The 18,098-nt window shown below is 41.7% G+C and overlaps 2 protein-coding genes across 5 annotated transcripts in view; one reads left to right on the forward strand and one right to left on the reverse strand.

Moving 5' to 3' along the window:
* The window catches only part of LOC115119920 (collagen alpha-1(XVI) chain-like), a 165,296-nt gene extending 162,695 nt beyond the window's left edge, over positions 1–2,601 (forward strand). For all 4 annotated transcript variants that reach the window (XM_065020260.1, XM_065020262.1, XM_065020263.1 and 1 more), the window contains one exon: positions 154–2,601. In XM_065020260.1, the coding sequence (XP_064876332.1) occupies positions 154–347 (194 nt within the window). In that variant the 3' untranslated portion in view covers positions 348–2,601. The remainder of the gene's footprint in view (positions 1–153) is intronic.
* Positions 2,602–3,327: 726 nt separating this feature from the next.
* The window catches only part of LOC115119918 (procollagen, type IX, alpha 2), a 37,519-nt gene continuing 22,748 nt past the window's right edge, over positions 3,328–18,098 (reverse strand). Inside the window, exons 22-32 of the mRNA XM_029648815.2 lie at positions 16,904–16,957; positions 16,691–16,744; positions 16,465–16,536; positions 15,932–15,967; positions 15,705–15,749; positions 15,415–15,447; positions 15,145–15,291; positions 14,879–14,933; positions 14,595–14,783; positions 14,401–14,478; positions 3,328–5,072 (exon numbers count right to left, since the gene is read on the reverse strand). Of these exons, the coding sequence (XP_029504675.1) occupies positions 4,867–5,072; positions 14,401–14,478; positions 14,595–14,783; positions 14,879–14,933; positions 15,145–15,291; positions 15,415–15,447; positions 15,705–15,749; positions 15,932–15,967; positions 16,465–16,536; positions 16,691–16,744; positions 16,904–16,957 (969 nt within the window). The 3' untranslated portion in view covers positions 3,328–4,866. The remainder of the gene's footprint in view (positions 5,073–14,400; positions 14,479–14,594; positions 14,784–14,878; positions 14,934–15,144; positions 15,292–15,414; positions 15,448–15,704; positions 15,750–15,931; positions 15,968–16,464; positions 16,537–16,690; positions 16,745–16,903; positions 16,958–18,098) is intronic.

Raw genomic sequence — 18,098 nt, forward strand, 5'->3', positions numbered from 1 at the left:
TGAGACTCCACATCAGCCTGTTGAAATGCTTAATTCGTCACTATCCTGCCAAAGCTTCATTAAGTTAGTTCTTTCAACTGCTCTGCTCTTTTATAGTCACTGTGTATCCAGCGCTTCAATGATGTTCTCTGTTCCTTCATCCCCCCGCCACAGGTGTCCCGGGCCCCCCAGGCTATGGCAAGATGGGCCCCAGCGGCCCCGTGGGTCAGCAGGGGGTCCCTGGAGTCTCAGGAACCCCTGGACAGCCGGGCCAGAAGGGCAGGGAGGGCCGGTGTAACCCCTCCGACTGTATGAGCCAACCAATAGAGTGGAACCCTAAGGGCCCTCCCGTCAAGGGCCCCTACTAGAGAGAGAGAGAGAGATTATTGAAGAGGAGAGGAGGAGAGGAGACACAGAGAAGATGGAGAGATAGAAGAAACCAACCCAAAGACCAGAAGGCACTAGAGACAGAAGTGGAGGGGTGAAGAGAGAGAGAAGAGAAAACAAAAGACCAGTCAATCAACAGAAATCATCCCAGGAAAACAAGTGAATACTGAGGCACCCATAGTTGATGTGGTCTTCTTCATCCATCCCTAATTCATCAAAGTGTTTGCCAGTTAGCTGTCCACCTCACCGCCTGTGTAGAAAATATATACAGATGTAGGATCTTAATTTGAGCCAGTTTGCTGAAGCAGGAAAACAATCCTGCAGCAACAGGACATGTTCATTATTATGTAGATTATAATTAATGGATGTTTCTGTCATGGTTGATACATTTTCCTAATGGAAAGTCAAGTATTACATTTCTAAGTGGAAATTACAAACGTTCAAAGCCTTTTTAAACACCAAATACACTACACATTTTAAAAGTCCTGCATTGTAGGAAAATTCATCCTGCAACAGCGTGATTAAATTAAGATTCTACATCTGTATGTGTAGGACCTTCTTCTAACTGAAGACTTAGTACTGGCTGAAGTGGCTTTGATAAAGGAGATCATGTGGACACCGCTATCCTGCCTCTCTACTCTCTGTCTTATCTGTTCTGTTCATTCCTTCAAAATGTCCCAACTTTAGCTGTAAGTTCATTCTATAAGATATACATGCTTAGTTTGATAATACCAGCAAGAGCAAATCCAGCCTTCAAAAAATTACCTGCAAACTCTTCCTCATCATCACTATCACCCTACTCTCCATTCTGATTATAAAACGTGCCCGTTGGGAGTATTAGACAGCTGCTTTGTGCTGTTCTGCTTTGATCTTGCTTCTCTCTAGCAATAGAAACAGAATGAATAGAACTGACATGGCACTCCCATTCCAAATGTTCTTTGTTCTTTATGCATGCTATGTTGTTTATGTTATTTCTATGCTTGAATATACACCATCACTTGAATGATGTCTGATGCTTTAACAGATCTGTACGCTATATAATGGCCTTCTCACCTTCTCTTCCCTGTTTGTGTGAGAAGATCATAATGTTCACCTTCCCAGAGTGCCTGTTTTGTAAATATTTATATTTATATAATGGCTTGTTATACCTTTTGTATTGTGGAGTTGGCGTCAGCATGGCTTACCGTGTGTTTGTTATGGTCAACTGTCATGTATCCACTACCAGTGGGTTTTTTAAAAAGATTTTAAAGGGAGTCATTTGTTCTGTAAAACAAATGATTTATGAGGGAATTGTGCCTTTTGTATAAAAACAGATTGGATTTATATATGGTGGTATTATTATGTTCTGGAAGGTATTTTCATGCGTGTCAGAAGGTACAGGACATCATGTTCAACGGCAGCATTTTCAAAACTGCCTCAAAAATCACCTTTCTTGTTATATAGCAATCTATTAACAAGTGTCTTACCACACTACCAAACTTATTTTTCACAACAGATGAACTTGGGATTATTTGCTCCTCGAGTACACCACTGGTGTACCTAGGATTTTCAGAAATCCTGGCTGGAAGATTCCCACAATCAGGAGGCGATAACGCAGGAAATCTGTGAATGTTCCAAACAGAATTTCTGGAAGCTTAGTAATTTTGGGAAAGTTCCCATAATTTAGCGATCCTAAGCAGAAGTACATTCTTTATGACCACTAAGAGTTTTCAATGTCATTATCAAACATAAGAGAAAAAAGTTGAACATCCATATTCACTCATACCATCGCTGGCATCACTGTGCCAACCAGCTTCTCCCTGTATCCATTACTAACTGAGTACAACTTGTATGTCTCCTGCCTTGTATGTTGTGTTGTTCTTTAGTTTGACCTGTCATATATACACGACAGGGTGTCACCAACCGCTGGCTATGTAATGGATATCACCAGGTTTAGAAACATATAGATGTTCTGAGTTGTTTTTTCCTGAACATGTGACCTGTCCAGAGGATTTCCTGGTCAGGAATAACTACTGACCCTAGGTATACTAAATACCCAAACAATAACATATCTCCACTCTTCATTCCTAGCTTTTACAAACATCTTGTTAAAACAACAGCGCTGTTTCCCTGCTATTCTCACTAGATCTGATTGTTTCTGTGTTACCGGTACATTTTATTAAGCCATCCTGTGTAAAGAGATGTTGTTTTTTATGGAAACTTTTCTGAAAAAGCTAATAAATTTTGCAAAGCAGACATGTTGTTGATCAACAGATCAGAGACATCCAAGTATATAATGTGACTAGTTCACTGTGGTGTTGCCATACCATCAATGTGCACAGTGTATTTCATTGGAATGCCTTTCCTTGGTGCTCTGATTGAAAGCATACTAAGGATAAAACGTTAACTAGCACTTTATTTATATTATTCTGCTTTTCAAGTAAGCCGATTGCTAGAGATGTTATTGTATAAACTCCAAGCCACCTGCAAGAGACTATTATATGAGTGCAAGAAGAATATCTTTCAAGTGGAAGGCTTTCACAAAAGCTTGACTTCCGCAGCTTTGAGAGCGTGAGCTGGTATTACTCACAGTTGGATAGGGGTGGCTAAACAGAAAAGGATAGGGCAGTCCAACTAAAGAACACCATGGTACTGGAACTGGGCTGTGTTGGCCCACACTTTACACGTTATAGGCCTTATACCAGAATACCTACCACTGGGATAATGTGGGGTATGTCATTATTCTCTAGTCTAGGCAGACTACATGCACCTCAACACTTAACGTTTTGCATTTTCTTGGAAAACAGTTGGCAACCAACTTACTAGCACTGACTGGACTGGAGTGTGGCAAGAAGACAGAGAAAGTCTAGGCCCTTTCCGTTAACCCTTCTCTAAACCCACTGGAATAATGACCATGTCATTTAGGTACAATGATTGTTTCTATTCAGAGATCCAACGGTTCCCACATGGTAGGGAAGAACATTCAGGTTTTACAAAACTTTATTTTGTATTGTTTTGGAATTGGTTGACCTGAACAACCAGGGGGGAAAAAAGAAATTACACGTCTTTACAGATGAATCATATAAAGAACAATAAATAGTTTATGTTAATGAAAATAACATGTCCTAGTTGTTATTAGAATGTTGACATTGATTGACTCTGTGGAAGTTAGTTGACAGTGGCATAGAAAGATTGATTACAGTAAGACAAACATTTACAAAGTTGTGCAGCACTGACTTATGGGAAATAGATGGGAGTGTTGTTGCCAGTCAACTAGAGGAAGAGATCAAGGCTAAAGAAAACATGTTTTCTAAAATGAGGCAAAGGTAGAAAGGGGCGGCAAATGTACATGTGAGATAATTCACTCGAGCATTTCACTATTTCACTCGAGCATATAGGCGAGGATTTTAGCAATACATCTTACAAAGGTACAGTATGGAGCGTGGATTTTGATCCTAATCTTTTATTGGTACTTTTGTGTACACTTGTAAGCCACTTGTTGTTTGGTGGCGGGTGGAGTGGGTCATATGCTTGCCTTTTCTGCTTCAAAACATTTATAAAAATTCATATTTCAGGTATTAAACAATATCATTTAAAGTGACCACGGTATATAAAATAAAAAAGCACCAATCATTAGACACAAAGTCTATCTCTAGTCCTCCCAGTCCAGGGGCTACGGCTGCTGCTGATTACATTTCAATGACATCACTGGATATGATTCTGATGTCACTACGTTTCTCCCATGACGCGTTCAAGACAACTGGGAACCCGAAAAAAAATCATGATGTCAGTGATCTTCAGGTTGGAAAGTTGAAGCTCTTGAAAGAGGCTTGAGAATTCCGAGTTGGAATTCCGAGTTGGATGACCGTTCAAAACTATTTTTTTCCAGTCTGAGCTCGTTTTTTTAATGAGTTCCCAGATGTCTTGAACGCACTAAAGTTGGAAGTCTGAGATTTCAGAGTTCTGAGCACCCAGTTGTTTTGAACGCAGCATCATTCTATTTCCCTCTGTGGTTGGGGGTGAGGCAGTTGGATGTGACTGACATTGAAAAAAGCCAATCCCGAACCAGAGATTGTAATTTCAGAGGGGTGTTATTGGCTGTGAGTGGCTGTCCTCAGGGTGATTTAATGTAGATGGGCATGGTGTATGTTGCAAACAGTCTCCAAACAGTTCAACTGAAGGTCGTCAGTTTAGGGGTCAGAGGGGCAATGTCAGTCATGATAGTATTTCCCCAACTCCTCGCTCTCGTTGGGATCCAATAAAGAAGAGTTCTCTCTCTCTCTCCTCTGTCCCTGCTTCTCTCTCTTCTGTCTCTCTCTCTCTCCTCTATCCCTGCTTCTCTCTCTTCTGTCTCTCTCTCTCCCCTCTATCCCTGCTTCTCTCTCTTCTGTCTCTCTCTCTCCCCTCTATCCCTGGTTCTCTCTCTTCTGTCTCTCTCTCTCTCCTCTATCCCTGCTTCTCTCTCTTCTGTCTCTCTCTTTCACCCTGGTGTTGTGGGGCTCTTGATGGAGAGGTCTCAGGTTAGACTCCGGGGCCCTTGACCCTGGCGGAGTCCTGTAGTCTGGGGGAGGTGTAGGCCGAGGCAGCTAGGCAGGCTGCAGCCTCACAGAACCCTGGAAGACCAGTGGGGCCCGCCTTACCAGGACGGCCAGCTTCTCCTGCCGAGCCCTGGGGGCCTCGATCACCGGGCTTACCGTTTCGAGCCACTCCGTCAATACCAGGGGGTCCTGAGGAGGAAGGGTTTCAAAGTTTTACTTTGACACCATGACTTCCTAAGGTAAGTTGATAAACTTTTTATTGTAATATTTTCTGTAATTATTTTTGTACAATAAACTAAAACATACATAGACAAAAACAATAGACAATTTAACATTTACATACATACATTTCCACAAACAATGATATCACATTTGCTCAGACCCACATGTTCCCACCATATCAACACCCATTGCTGTTTCTAATGCTTGTAAGACTCTGCCCCATATTCCTCAAAAAAGTTTCTGTCTGTATCCAGATTTTTTTTCAATATTTAAATAGTAAAGCATGCCATGTCATGAAATATGCAGATAGACGTATTAAAAGTAAATGTACATTGTAAAACTTCAGACTGCCAGCGCAGCTTTTTAACTCTGCCCAGAACTTTTGGACTTTATAGCACTCCCAGAAGGCATGAATTATTGAGAAGTTGTTAGTTTTATACTAAAGACATGACTCTGCAGTTGTAGTGTAGAATTTGTTAATTTTGTTTTTTGTATAATAAATTCTATACATTTAGATTAGTTTATGCTGGATTTAAGAGTACAGTTTTGTTAACTGTAATTTTGTTCATTATGTTCCAACACTGCCTAGTGTTGCCTATATCCATTATTTTTAAGCCTTGGTTCCAATAGTTTATATTTTTCTAACAGATTGTCATTGTGATAGACTCTCTCTGCAAGGTGTTGTATATCTTACCATATGAGCATCTGTTTCTGACCCCAACATGATTTCCTCAACATTTCTCTGATGTCCAAAAGTGTTCAGGTCGATATTTTGTGATAAGATTTTTAAGTTTAAGTTTTTTTTAAATCTAACATTCATTTAAATAGGCAAGTCAGTTAAGAACAAATTCTTATTTTACAATGACGGCCTACCCCGACCAAGCCCTCCTCTAACCCGGACAACTGTGCGCCGTCCTATGGGACTCCTGATCACCGCCGGTTGTGCTACCACTTGGGAGCCCAATATAGTATTTCAAAATGTCTACATGAATCAGTCCAAAACAGTTTTTCATTCTGTCATTGAAATAATTGTATTTCCTATTACTCTGTCATTTACAGTTTCTATGCCTTTGGTTTTCCATGTGGGCCAATTTATCGGTGAAGCTATCAAAGGATTGTTCCATAGGGGTGTGTTTTTAGGGAGATATTTTGGTTATTGTAGAATTAATTTAATTTTCTTTGATGTTATTATAATGTTCTTAACAATGAAGTTGTTAATGTTCTTAGCTCCATCCTTTGAAAACAAACAGATGAAAAGATTCTATGGATGAGCATACACATCTTCATTATGTACCCATTGTTCCAGTTTAGTGCATTTAACTATATGTCGGACGTAAAAGCCTTGGGTGGCGAGTTGATACAATTCCATGTCTGGAAGGTTAAAACTTCCCTATTTATTCTACGAGTTTTATTTTCCCATATGAAGTCTGTTATCTTATGTCCGAGAATACTTTAATGGGGTAAATGATATTACCGAAATTAAAAATAAAAACTTTGCCATTCTTTGCCATTCTAAAGAGGTTTATTCTACCTATAAGATTAATGGGAGAATGTTCATATTAATTAGATGCGCATTAATTTTGTTGAGTGATGATATAAAGTTATGTTTATTTTTTGTTGTTTTTTGCCACTTCTTAAGCATCATAAGTATTTTATCTTTTTTTGGTCCACTTAAAGGATTGCTAAAGATCATCAGTTATTATATTTATTTTTCCTATTGCCATTATTTCAGTTTTTTCCACTTTCATTTTATACCCTTGGACTTTAGAGTATCCCAAAAATGTTTCTAACAAGGGCAGCATTGAGTTTCAATATTAGTCAGGTACAGTATATCAGGAGATCATCGTCAAATCAATTTAATTTATATTCATGTTTATCAGTACTCATACCTGTTATGTTTGTGTGCTGTCAAATTCTTTCTGCCAGCAGTTCAATTGCCAGTGAAACCAGTAGGGGGAGACAGGACATCCTGTCCTTTTCCCCTTTTAAAGCAATTTCATTGGGTACTGTATTATTTGTGCATAATTTTGCTTAATTACATTTATATAATATTTGTATTAAATGTATTATTTTAGCTGGAAAGTTGAATGCTTCCAAAGGTCTAAATAGAAAGGTCAGCTTAAGACGGTCAACAGCCTTTTCATCATCAACAGCCTTTTCATCATCAACAGCCATTATTGACAAATCAACATCTTTGTGTGTTTTGTATTATTCTGAAACATGTTCTTGTGTTTGTTTGTGTCTATTTTTAATAAACCCTGTTTGATTCATATGTATCAAGTCTGGTAAGATTTTTTCCATTTTGATGCTTTTGAGTGTTGTTATTATTTTATTGTCCTACTTTATCAAATGTATGGATCTGTAATCTGCAGGGGACTCCAGATTTTCCTGGTTTAATATGACTGAAATAAAAGTTTGATACATGGAACTCAGAAGCATAGCATTGAGTGATGTTTGGTCTCATTGGAATAAATAGGGGCATGCATCTCTGCATGTCTGGCAGACATATCAGCGTGGATGACGGATCATCACCTCAAGCTGAACCTCGGCAAGACGGAGCTGCTCTTCCTCCCGGGGAAGGACTGCCCGTTCCATGATCTCGCCATCACGGTTGACAACTCCATTGTGTCCTCGTCCCAGAGCGCTAAGAACCTTGGCGTGATCCTGGACAACACCCTGTCGTTCTCAAATAACATCAAGGCGGTGGCCCGTTCCTGTAGGTTCATGCTCTACAACATCCGCAGAGTACGACCCTGCCTCACACAGGAAGCGGCGCAGGTCCTAATCCAGGCACTTGTCATCTCCCGTCTGGATTACTGCAACTCGCTGTTGGCTGGGCTCCCTGCCTGTGCCATTAAACCCCTACAACTCATCCAGAACGCCGCAGCCCGTCTGGTGTTCAACCTTCCCAAGTTCTCTCACGTCACCCCGCTCCTCCGCTCTCTCCACTGGCTTCCAGTTGAAGCTCGCATCCGCTACAAGACCATGGTGCTTGCCTACGGAGCTGTGAGGGGAACGGCACCTCAGTACCTCCAGGCTCTGATCAGGCCCTACACCCAAACAAGGGCACTGCGTTCATCCACCTCTGGCCTGCTCGCCTCCCTACCACTGAGGAAGTACAGTTCCCGCTCAGCCCAGTCAAAACTGTTCGCTGCTCTGGCCCCCCAATGGTGGAACAAACTCCCTCACGACGCCAGGACAGCGGAGTCAATCACCACCTTCCGGAGACACCTGAAACCCCACCTCTTTAAGGAATACCTAGGATAGGATAAAGTAATCCTTCTCACCCCCCCCCCCCCCCCCCCTTAAAAGACCTAGATGCACTATTGTAAAGTGGCTGTTCCACTGGATGTCATAAGGTGAAAGCACCAATTTGTAAGTCGCTCTGGATAAGAGCGTCTGCTAAATGACTTAAATGTAAATGTTAAATGTGGCACTACTTTGTCCCAGAATATAAAATATAATTGTATGTGTAAACTGTTCATCTCTGGTGCAGTTCTCCGCCCCAATGATTTATTAACACTGTCTAATATTTATTTCTGTGTGATTTCAATGTATGCTTTATGCAACATTATGCTTTATCTGAGTTTAACCTGTAGTTGTTGGCTCTTCAAAAGTAAAATATTATATTCCTGCTTAAGTTCAGAAATGTCATTTTCTTCTTTACCTAGTAAAGATTTTTTATTGGCTTTTTCTAAGATAGTAATTCATTTCTCTTAGAAAAGAAAATCTAACTCAGATTGAACTTTTGCAGAGTATTAGATTATCGTTCTCCTAATGTACTCCGTAAAAGCATTCCAAATGATGTCGGGGGACTGCTTTTCTCTGTGCTGTATGTCTACATTTGTTATGGTAAAGTTTTTTTTATGTATTTATTATATTTCGGGAATTAAAGATGCGCTCTGTTCATTGACCATAATTATTCTCTCACTATAAGTGCATTTTCTGTTGGTGTAATTAAGCATGATAGAGGAGAATGATCCGATATCACTGTATCATGGATTTTAGTACCCAGTATATTGTTGTGAGCATTTTTGGAATAAAAAACTTGAAGAGCTTTTCAAACGTTGAGAAAAAAAAGAGTTGTCTTTTGAAGTCGGGGATAATAATCTCCAGGTGCCTGTAAAATATTTGTAATAATTAACATTTTCAGCCTCTTTGGAGGTTCCTTGAATTTCCATTAGTTTTTTTATTGCTATGCCTGTCTAATTGGCTGAATGCTTGATTCAGGTCACCTGCCAAAATAATAGTTCCTGTCTGGGTTTGATAGTGCTTTCAGAAAGTATTCAGACCTCTTGACTTTTTCCCACATTTTGTTACATTACAGCCTTTTTCTAAAATGGAATAAATAATTTTTCCCTCGTTAATCTACACACAATACCCCATAAGGACAAAGAAAAAACAGGTTTTCAGGAAATTTTGCAAAAAAACATGAAACAAAAACTGAAATATAACATTTACATAAGTATTCTAACCCTTTACTCAGTACTTTGTTGAAGCACCTTTGGCAGCAATTACAGCCTTGAAGCTTCTTGGGTGTGATGCTACAAGCTTGACACACCTGTATTTGGGGAGTTTCTCACATTGTTCTCTGCAGATCCTCTCAAGGGTCTGCCAGGTTGGATGGGGAGCGTTGCCGCACAGCTATTTTCAGGTCTCTCCAGAGATGTTCGATCGGGTTCAAGTCCTGGCTCTGGCTGGGCCACTCAAGGTCATTCAGAGACTTGTCCCGAAGCAACTCCTCTGCTGTCTTGGTTGTGTGCTTACGGTTGTTGTCCTGTTGGAAGGTGAACCTTCACCCCAGTCTGAGCCCCTGAACGCGTTGGAGCAGTTTTTCATCAAGGATCTATCTGTACTTTGCTCCATTCATCTCTCCCTCAATCCTGATTTGTCTCCAAGTCCCTCCCGCTGAAAAGGATCCCCACAGCATGATGCTGGCACTACCATGCTTCACTGTAGGGATGGTGCCAGGTTTCCTCCAGACGTGACACTTGGCATTCAAGTCAAAGAGCTCAATATTGGTTTCATCAGATCAGAGAATCTTGTTTCTCATGGTCTTAGAGTCCTTTAGGGGCCTTTTGCAAACTCCAAGTGGGCTGTCATGTGCCTTTTACTGAGGACTTCAATTCTATCTAAAAACACTAGGTTTGCCACTGGGGGATATACAATGAAAGTCATGTGTATTTTTCCCCATGTAAGGAACCATTCAAAATTAGAAAACGTACCTCTTGGTCCGTGTGCTGGGATTAAAGTGTGTATTCTTGTTTACCAGGATGCCTAGACTTCTGCTGTTACTACAGTAGGTGGCAGCATAGACCTTTCTAACCCAGCTTCTCTTTAAATACTAAATTTCTCCTTTTTTGAAGTGTAGAGCTTGCAGGAAAACCACATCGCCTGACAATATCTTTAGATGTTTAAGAACCTTGTGCTTTTTTTACACATTCCATGCAATCATTAGGATTTTGTTAGCCTTGTATAGAATCAAAGTTAACCTCGTCTGTTCTGACCGTCATTGAAGAACCAGATACAACCTTTTAGCAGACACGACATATGAGGGCGTTTGACATCCGATGGATATGGAGAAGTCATAGTGTGAATACATAGTTATTGTATAGATTACATATATGAAACGTGAGAACATGTAGGAACATTTAGGCTGAGCAAACATTTAACAGAGAACACACATGAAACATAAAGCAAGTACTTATTTGTACTTTGAGGCACTGTGCCTTTTTAGGGCTTTTAGCTCCTACTCTACCCCTAATATACCACAAATCTGTGGATTATGTCATAAATACATTGAAGAAAGACTGCCACATACAGTGGGGCAAAAAAGTATTTTAGTAAACCACCAATTGTGCAAGTTCTCCCATTTAAAAAGATAACAAAGTTTCTCAATACTTTGTTATATACCCTTTGTTGGCAATGACAGAGGTCAAACGTCTTCACAAGGTTTTCACACACTGTTGGTGGTAGTTTGGCCCATTCCTCCATGCAGATCTCCTCTAGAGCAGTGATGTTTTCGGGCTGTTGCTGGGCAACACGGACTTTCAACTCCCTCCAAAGATTTTCTATGGGGTTGAGATCTGGAGACTGGCTAGGCCACTCCAGGACCTTGAAATGCTTCTTACGAATCCACTCCTTCGTTGCCCGGGCGGTGTGTTTGGGATCATTGTCATGCTGAAAGACCCAGCCACGTTTCATCTTCAATGCCCTTGCTGATGGTAGGAGGTTTTCACTCAAAATAGCACGATACGTGGCCCCATTCATTCTTTCCTTTACACGGATCAGTTGTCCTGGTCCCTTTGCAGAAAAACAGCCCAAAAGCATGATGTTTCCACCCCCATGCTTCACAGTAGGTATGGTGTTCTTTGGATGCAACTCAGCATTCTTTGTCCTCCAAACACGACGAGTTGTGTTTTTACCAAAAAGTTATATTTTGGTTTCATCTGACCATATGACATTCTCCCAATCTTCTTCTGGATCATCCAAAAGCTCTCTAGCAAACTTCAGACGGGCCTGGACATGTACTTGCTTAAGCAGGGGGACACGTCTGGCACTGCAGGATTTGAGTCCCTGGCGGTGTAGTATGTTACTGATGGTAGGCTTTGTTACTTTGGTCCCAGCTCTCTGCAGGTCATTCACTAGGTCCCCCCGTGTGGTTCTGGGATTTTTGCTCACCGTTCTTGTGATCATTTTGACCCCACGGGGTGAGATCTTGCATGGAGCCCCAGATCGAGGGATGTCTTCCATTTCCTAATAATTGCTCCCACAGTTGATTTCTTCAAACCAAGCTGCTTACCTATTGCAGATTCAGTCTTCCCAGCCTGGTGCAGGTCTACAATTCTGTTTCTGGTGTCCTTTGACAGCTCTTTGGTCTTGGCCATAGTGGAGTTTGGAGTGTGACTGTTTGAAATTGTGGACAGATGTATTTTATTCTGATAACAAGTTCAAACAGGTGCCATTAATACAGGTAACGAGTGAAGGACAGAGAAGCCTCTTAAAGAAGAAGTTACAGGTCTGTGAGAGCCAGAAATCTTGCTTGTTTGTAGGTGACCAAATACTTATTTTCCACCATAATTTGCAAATAAATTCATTAAAAATCCTACAATGTGATTTTCTGGAGAAAAAAAAAATCATTTTGTCTGTCATAGTTGAAGTGTACCTATGATTAAAATTACAGGCCTCTCTCATCTTTTTAAGTAGAAGAACTTGCACAATTGGTGGCTGACTAAATACTTTTTTGCCCCACTGTAAATACTGTGGTCAGTTTGTAATACCTTGGGAATTAAATGAGTATAGTGGCTGGTGGGGCTCTACTTGGGGAGAGTGGGTCCCCCGAGAGACCGAAGTGAGATGAGTGGAGGCACCACACATATTTCAGGGAAGTGTCTGATGCCCTCCCACCTCCCCCATCCCACCTCCCACCTCCCACCTCCCCCTCCCACCTCCCACCTCCCACCTCCCCCGTCCTGATCCATCGGACAGAGTCAATCTCCCACAAATAACCACCATTGTGTCTTAACCATAATGGCCATCAAGGAATAATAATGACTTGACATCCTCTCCTATTTTGGCCAGAACTCTTATTAATTTTACTGACTCTGATCTGGCGGACTTACTAAACACAAATGATTTGTTTTAAAATTATGTCTGAGCGTTGGAATGTGCCCCTGGCTATCCGTAAATTAATAAAACACAAAACTGGTGTCATCTGGTTTGCTTAATATAAGGAATTTGAAATTATTTATACTTTTACTTTTATGTATATTTTAGCAATTACATTCACTTGTGATACTTAAGTATATTTAAAACCAAATACTTTTAGACTTTTACTCAAGTAGTATTTTACTGGGTGACTTTCACTTGAGTCCTTTTCTGTTAAGGTATCTTTACTTTTACTCAAGTATGACAATTGGGTATTTTTTCCACATCCACACATCCATAGAACAGTGATTGACATACAGTACTTGCTATATTTCCCCCTTTGTACTGTCTGTCAGTGTCCATTTAGCCTGTTGGCATTGGCTACTTCTATTGTTACTTCACAGAGAGGAACAGCTACTTGGGGAAAGTAGAGTATAGATTGCATTGGGGGTAGAGGGAAAGAATATTGTTTCAATTTACGATAAGCTGGTCTTCGGCATCACTGTGATGATATATTTTTCCTGCTTTGTCCTCAGTGCAGGGGGGTCTCCTCCTTCAACTGGAAAGGTTTCTTGCAGCTTGTTTAGGGCTTTGCTGGCACTGATTCATTCCATCCTTTGCATTTTCTTCCACACCTGTTCATGTATTCAATATTCTCATGTTGTTTCATCTCATTCTGTTTTCTTGCTGGTCCAATTCAACTTCTAGTTTTCAAATGGCACATTTTGTTGTCTTGCTCGTTCATGTGCAAACCTTGTACATGCATGTCTGACACAATAGCCACTACTTTCTTTTAGAGCGAATCTACTTTTTTTAAAACAGATTGTAGAAGTTTGTTTGTTTTGGTGAGCATTGAGAGTATTTTAGCTTTGTTTTCCTGGAAATCATGTAGGTGTTAATTACTCTTGTTTGTGTCTCCAAGTTGCTATTGAGCTTTTCCTCTGGGGGAAGCCATGGCTTGTTGGATTTTTGCAGCCAAGCAGCTTTACCAACTGATTGGTTTGCTGTTGTACATAACTGACTGCTCACTCTCTTACAGTTGCTGGGGATATATTGATTAAGCAATTTTAAAAGGCTTAATTTAAGCTTTGTTGTCTGGTTTCTACATACTGTATAACCACAGTCTCTACATACTGTATAACCACAGTCTCTACATACTGTATAACCACAGTCTCTACATACTGTTTAACCACAGCTTCTACATACTGTATAACCACAGTCTCTACATACTGTATAACCACAGTCTCTACATACTGTATAACCACAGTCTCTACATACTGTATAACCACAGCCTCTACATACTGTATAACCACAGCCTGTACATAGTGTATAACCACAGCCTCTACATACTGTATAACCACAGCTTCTACGTACTGTATAACCACAGCTTCTACATACTGTATAACCACACTCACACCCCATGCGTCTTATCGGTACCCGCATGCACCTCCACCTCCACACCTTTACAGCAACTGGATAGGTGTGTACAGGACGGTCACTGCTGTGTATGTGTATGTGTGTATGTGTGTATGTGTGTGTGTGTGTGTGTGTGTGTGTGTGTGTGTGTGTGTGTGTGTGTGTGTGTGTGTGTGTGTGTGTGTGTGTGTGTGTGTGTGTGTGTGTGTGTGTGGTGCTCCTGGGGTCTCACCTGTTATTCCCGGGGGTCCTGGCTGGCCAGCATGTGGTTTACCAGGATCTCCTCTGTCTCCCTTCGCTCCTCTCTTTCCTGAAAGAGAGAAATATGGAGGCATGGAGAGGGGCCCGTGGTATTAATCTGTTATATTATTCTTTGAGTGATCAGTGTCTCTTTTTATCTGGAAAGACACACATTTCAGTTTCTACCTTTCAGTCCGGTGTTGCCGATCTGTCCGGAGGCTCCAAACATGCCAGGGATGCCGCGGGCGCCGGTGAGGCCGTGTGGGCCCTGAGCACCGGGAGCTCCTGGGAGTCCAGGAGGACCAGGGGGACCCATGACACCGGCTCCACCCAGTACGGCACGCTTAGCGCTCACCGCTACAGCCGCCAGACGCTCTGGATGAGGAGGATAGAGGATGTTTATAACCTATAGTCAATGTTTTACCTGGATACAGTAGACTCAGTAGATTTATAATGTTGTGACCTCTTACCTTGCAGCATCTTCAGAACCACCTCAATGATGTGCTGGTCTGATGCATCCCGTCCCTGTAGAGGAGCAAGGAGAGGGAGAGAGAGGGAAAGATGGATGATAGGATAGTAGATGTAAGATGGAGGAACGGAATGTAGAGGAGAGGAAAGAAAAAAACAACCAATCATCAAGCAATCAGTCAGTCAATCACTAGCATTCTCTATTGAGGGTAATCATACCACTATCTCACTAATCTGTGTTGTCATGTCAAAGCTTTTTAGGACTCACTGCTGCCCCCACAATGCCTGGCATGCCTGGAACTCCTCTCTCCCCATTGAGACCGCGAGGCCCAGGCAGTCCTCCTGGTCCCTGGTCTCCTGGTTTGCCTGAGTCTCCTGTGGGGCCATTGAACCCTGTCTCTCCCCTCACTCCTTGCTGTGGAGGAAAGAGTGGTAGATGAGACCCAAAGTGACAACAGAGTAGGTTCAACTAAATTCTACTAGTTTCCATCTACTATGAATGAAGTGTGATTGGGAGTAACCCCAGTGATGTTCTTACCTGTCCTTTGGGTCCAGGCTCACCACCCAAACCCTGCCAGAGGAGAGATGGACGGACAGACAGACAGACAGACAGACAGACAGACAGACAGACAGACAGACAGACAGACAGACAGACAGACAGACAGACAGACAGACAGACAGACAGACAGACAGACAGGTCAGTCCAATCCAGTCTGAAATCCTACCTGTGTAGTACAGTTTTCCCCTTAGACTCAACCCTTCCTCTTCCAGAATGTGGCATCCCCCTTTATGATGCCTCCCCCGTCCCATCCTGATAAAGCCACTCACCTTCTCTCCTTTCTCCCCAGCCAAGCCTTCTACACCAGGATCACCCTGAAAGAGTGAGAGAGCGTGTGAGAAAAAAAAATCTATTGATCATCGGCTATTACAAAGATTTGTATTATTACAAATTGCTATTACAAAGTCTATTCCAATTGCATCATATGTGAGTTATTTTGGACACTTTATTATGCGGCTATGGCATTGGTTTAAATCACAGGCTTACTGCTACTCACAAAGTCTCCCTTCGACCCAACTTTTCCTTGGAATCCCTGTGTAAAGAAAAATGAGTCACACAGTAAATACAGTCAAATACATAATACATTATAATAAAGAACAAGGCCAATATATTGATCCAGCTAAGGAATGCAGGAGACACAGCACACAGTAAGAAAGATGTAGTGTCATCTAAAGACATGGGAGATGACGACTCTCGTACTATCATTTATATTGCTAAGGCTCTGTGTGGGACAACGGCAGCATCTTTATGAGGCTGGAGGATTTGTGGGTCAGCACTGCCACCAACAGGCCATTTGGATAACTGCATGATCACATGTGTATGATATCGACAGGAATGCATCCTCATTGTGGCTTCGACGTTCAACATTAAAACGAACACACGCATGCACTCGCATGGATACACAAACAATATGTCTCGATACAGACACATCCGTAAACTCACAGATGCAAGAGCACACACATATATTTTACACACAGGCACACACAAAGATTAAGGGTATTTTTCACACAGACACACACACACACACACCTTGTCTCCCTTGGTTCCTGAGATGCCTTGAGCCCCTGGGACACCCATAGGCCCTCTCATACCCTTGTTGCCCTGCAGACACACAACAACACTTAGATTATTGTCCTGGCTAGATGTGTGTTTACTTGTTATTTTAAAGGTGATCTCCTGTCAGGAACCGAAGTTAGAGAACCACAGATTTAGCCGAAAGTACATGTTTCTGCTGAGATGTGCAGAAGTGACTTACAGCCTTGCCGACAATACCCTGTGGCCCTACAGCTCCCCTCTGGCCTCTGTCACCCTGAGGGGGAGAGAATGAGAGCGAGACAGAGAGAATGAGAGCGAGACAGAGAGAGAGAGACATAGAGAGAGACATAGAGAGATGAATTCAAAAACTCCATAGCACTTGTTATAGTGATGATGACTTGTTATAGCTATGGTGACTTGTTATAGAAGATACCTTAGGTCCAGGAACGCCCTCCATACCAGCTTCACCAGGAAGACCAGGCTCACCCTGACAGAGAAGGAGAGAGAGACCCCAATAACTACGGTGGGATACGCGTCAACAGCAACCTTGGGAAAATCCTCTGCATTATCATTAACAGCAGACTTGTACATTTCCTCATTGAAAACAATGTACTGAGAAAATGTCAAATTGGCTTTTTACCAAATTATCGTATGACAGATCACATATTCACCCTGCACACCCTAATTGACAGACAAACAAACAAAACAAAACAAAGTCTTCTCATGCTTTGTTGACTTCAATAAATCATTTGACTCAATTTGGCATGTGGGTCTGCTATACAAATTGATAGAAAGTGGTGTTGGGGAAAAAACAAACATAAAATCTATGTACACAAAGAAGTCTGCAGTTAAAATGAGCAAAAAACACACACATTTCTTTCCACAGTGCTGTGGGGTGAGACAGGGATGCAGGTTTAGCCCCACACTCTTCAACAAATTGGCGAGGGCACTAGAACAGTCTGCAGTACCTGGCCTCACCCTACTAGAATCTGAAGTCAAATGTCCACTGTTTGCTGATGATCTGGTGCTTCTGTCACCAACCAAGGAGGGAATACAGCAGCACCTAGATATTCTGCACAGATTCAGTCAGACCTGGGCTCTGACAGTAAATCTCAGTAAGACCAAAATAATGGTGTTACAAAAAAGGTCCAGTCGCCAGTACCACAAATACAAATTCCATCTAGACACCATTGTCCTAGAGCACACAAAAAACTATACATACCTTGGCCTAAACATCAGCGCCACAGGTAACTTTCACAAAGCCTTCTATGCCATCAAAAGGAACATAAAATTCGACATACCAATTAGGATCTGGCTAAAAATACTTGAATCAGTTATAGAACCCATTGCCCTTTATGGTTGTGAGGTCTGGGGTCCACTCAACAACCAAGAATTCACAAAATGGACAAACACCAAATTGAGACTGCATGCAGATTCTGCAAACACATCCTCAGTGTACAACGTAGAACACCAAATAACCAAAATCCAGAAAAGAGACGTTCAATTCTACAACTACCTAAGAGGAAGCGATTCCAAAACCTTCCATAACAAAGCCATCACCTACAGAGAGATGAACCTGGAGAAGAGTCCCTTAAGCAAGCTGGTCCTGGGGCTCTATTCACAAACAC

This window comes from Oncorhynchus nerka, linkage group LG7, assembly GCF_034236695.1.
Source record: "Oncorhynchus nerka isolate Pitt River linkage group LG7, Oner_Uvic_2.0, whole genome shotgun sequence".
NCBI lineage: Eukaryota > Metazoa > Chordata > Actinopteri > Salmoniformes > Salmonidae > Oncorhynchus > Oncorhynchus nerka.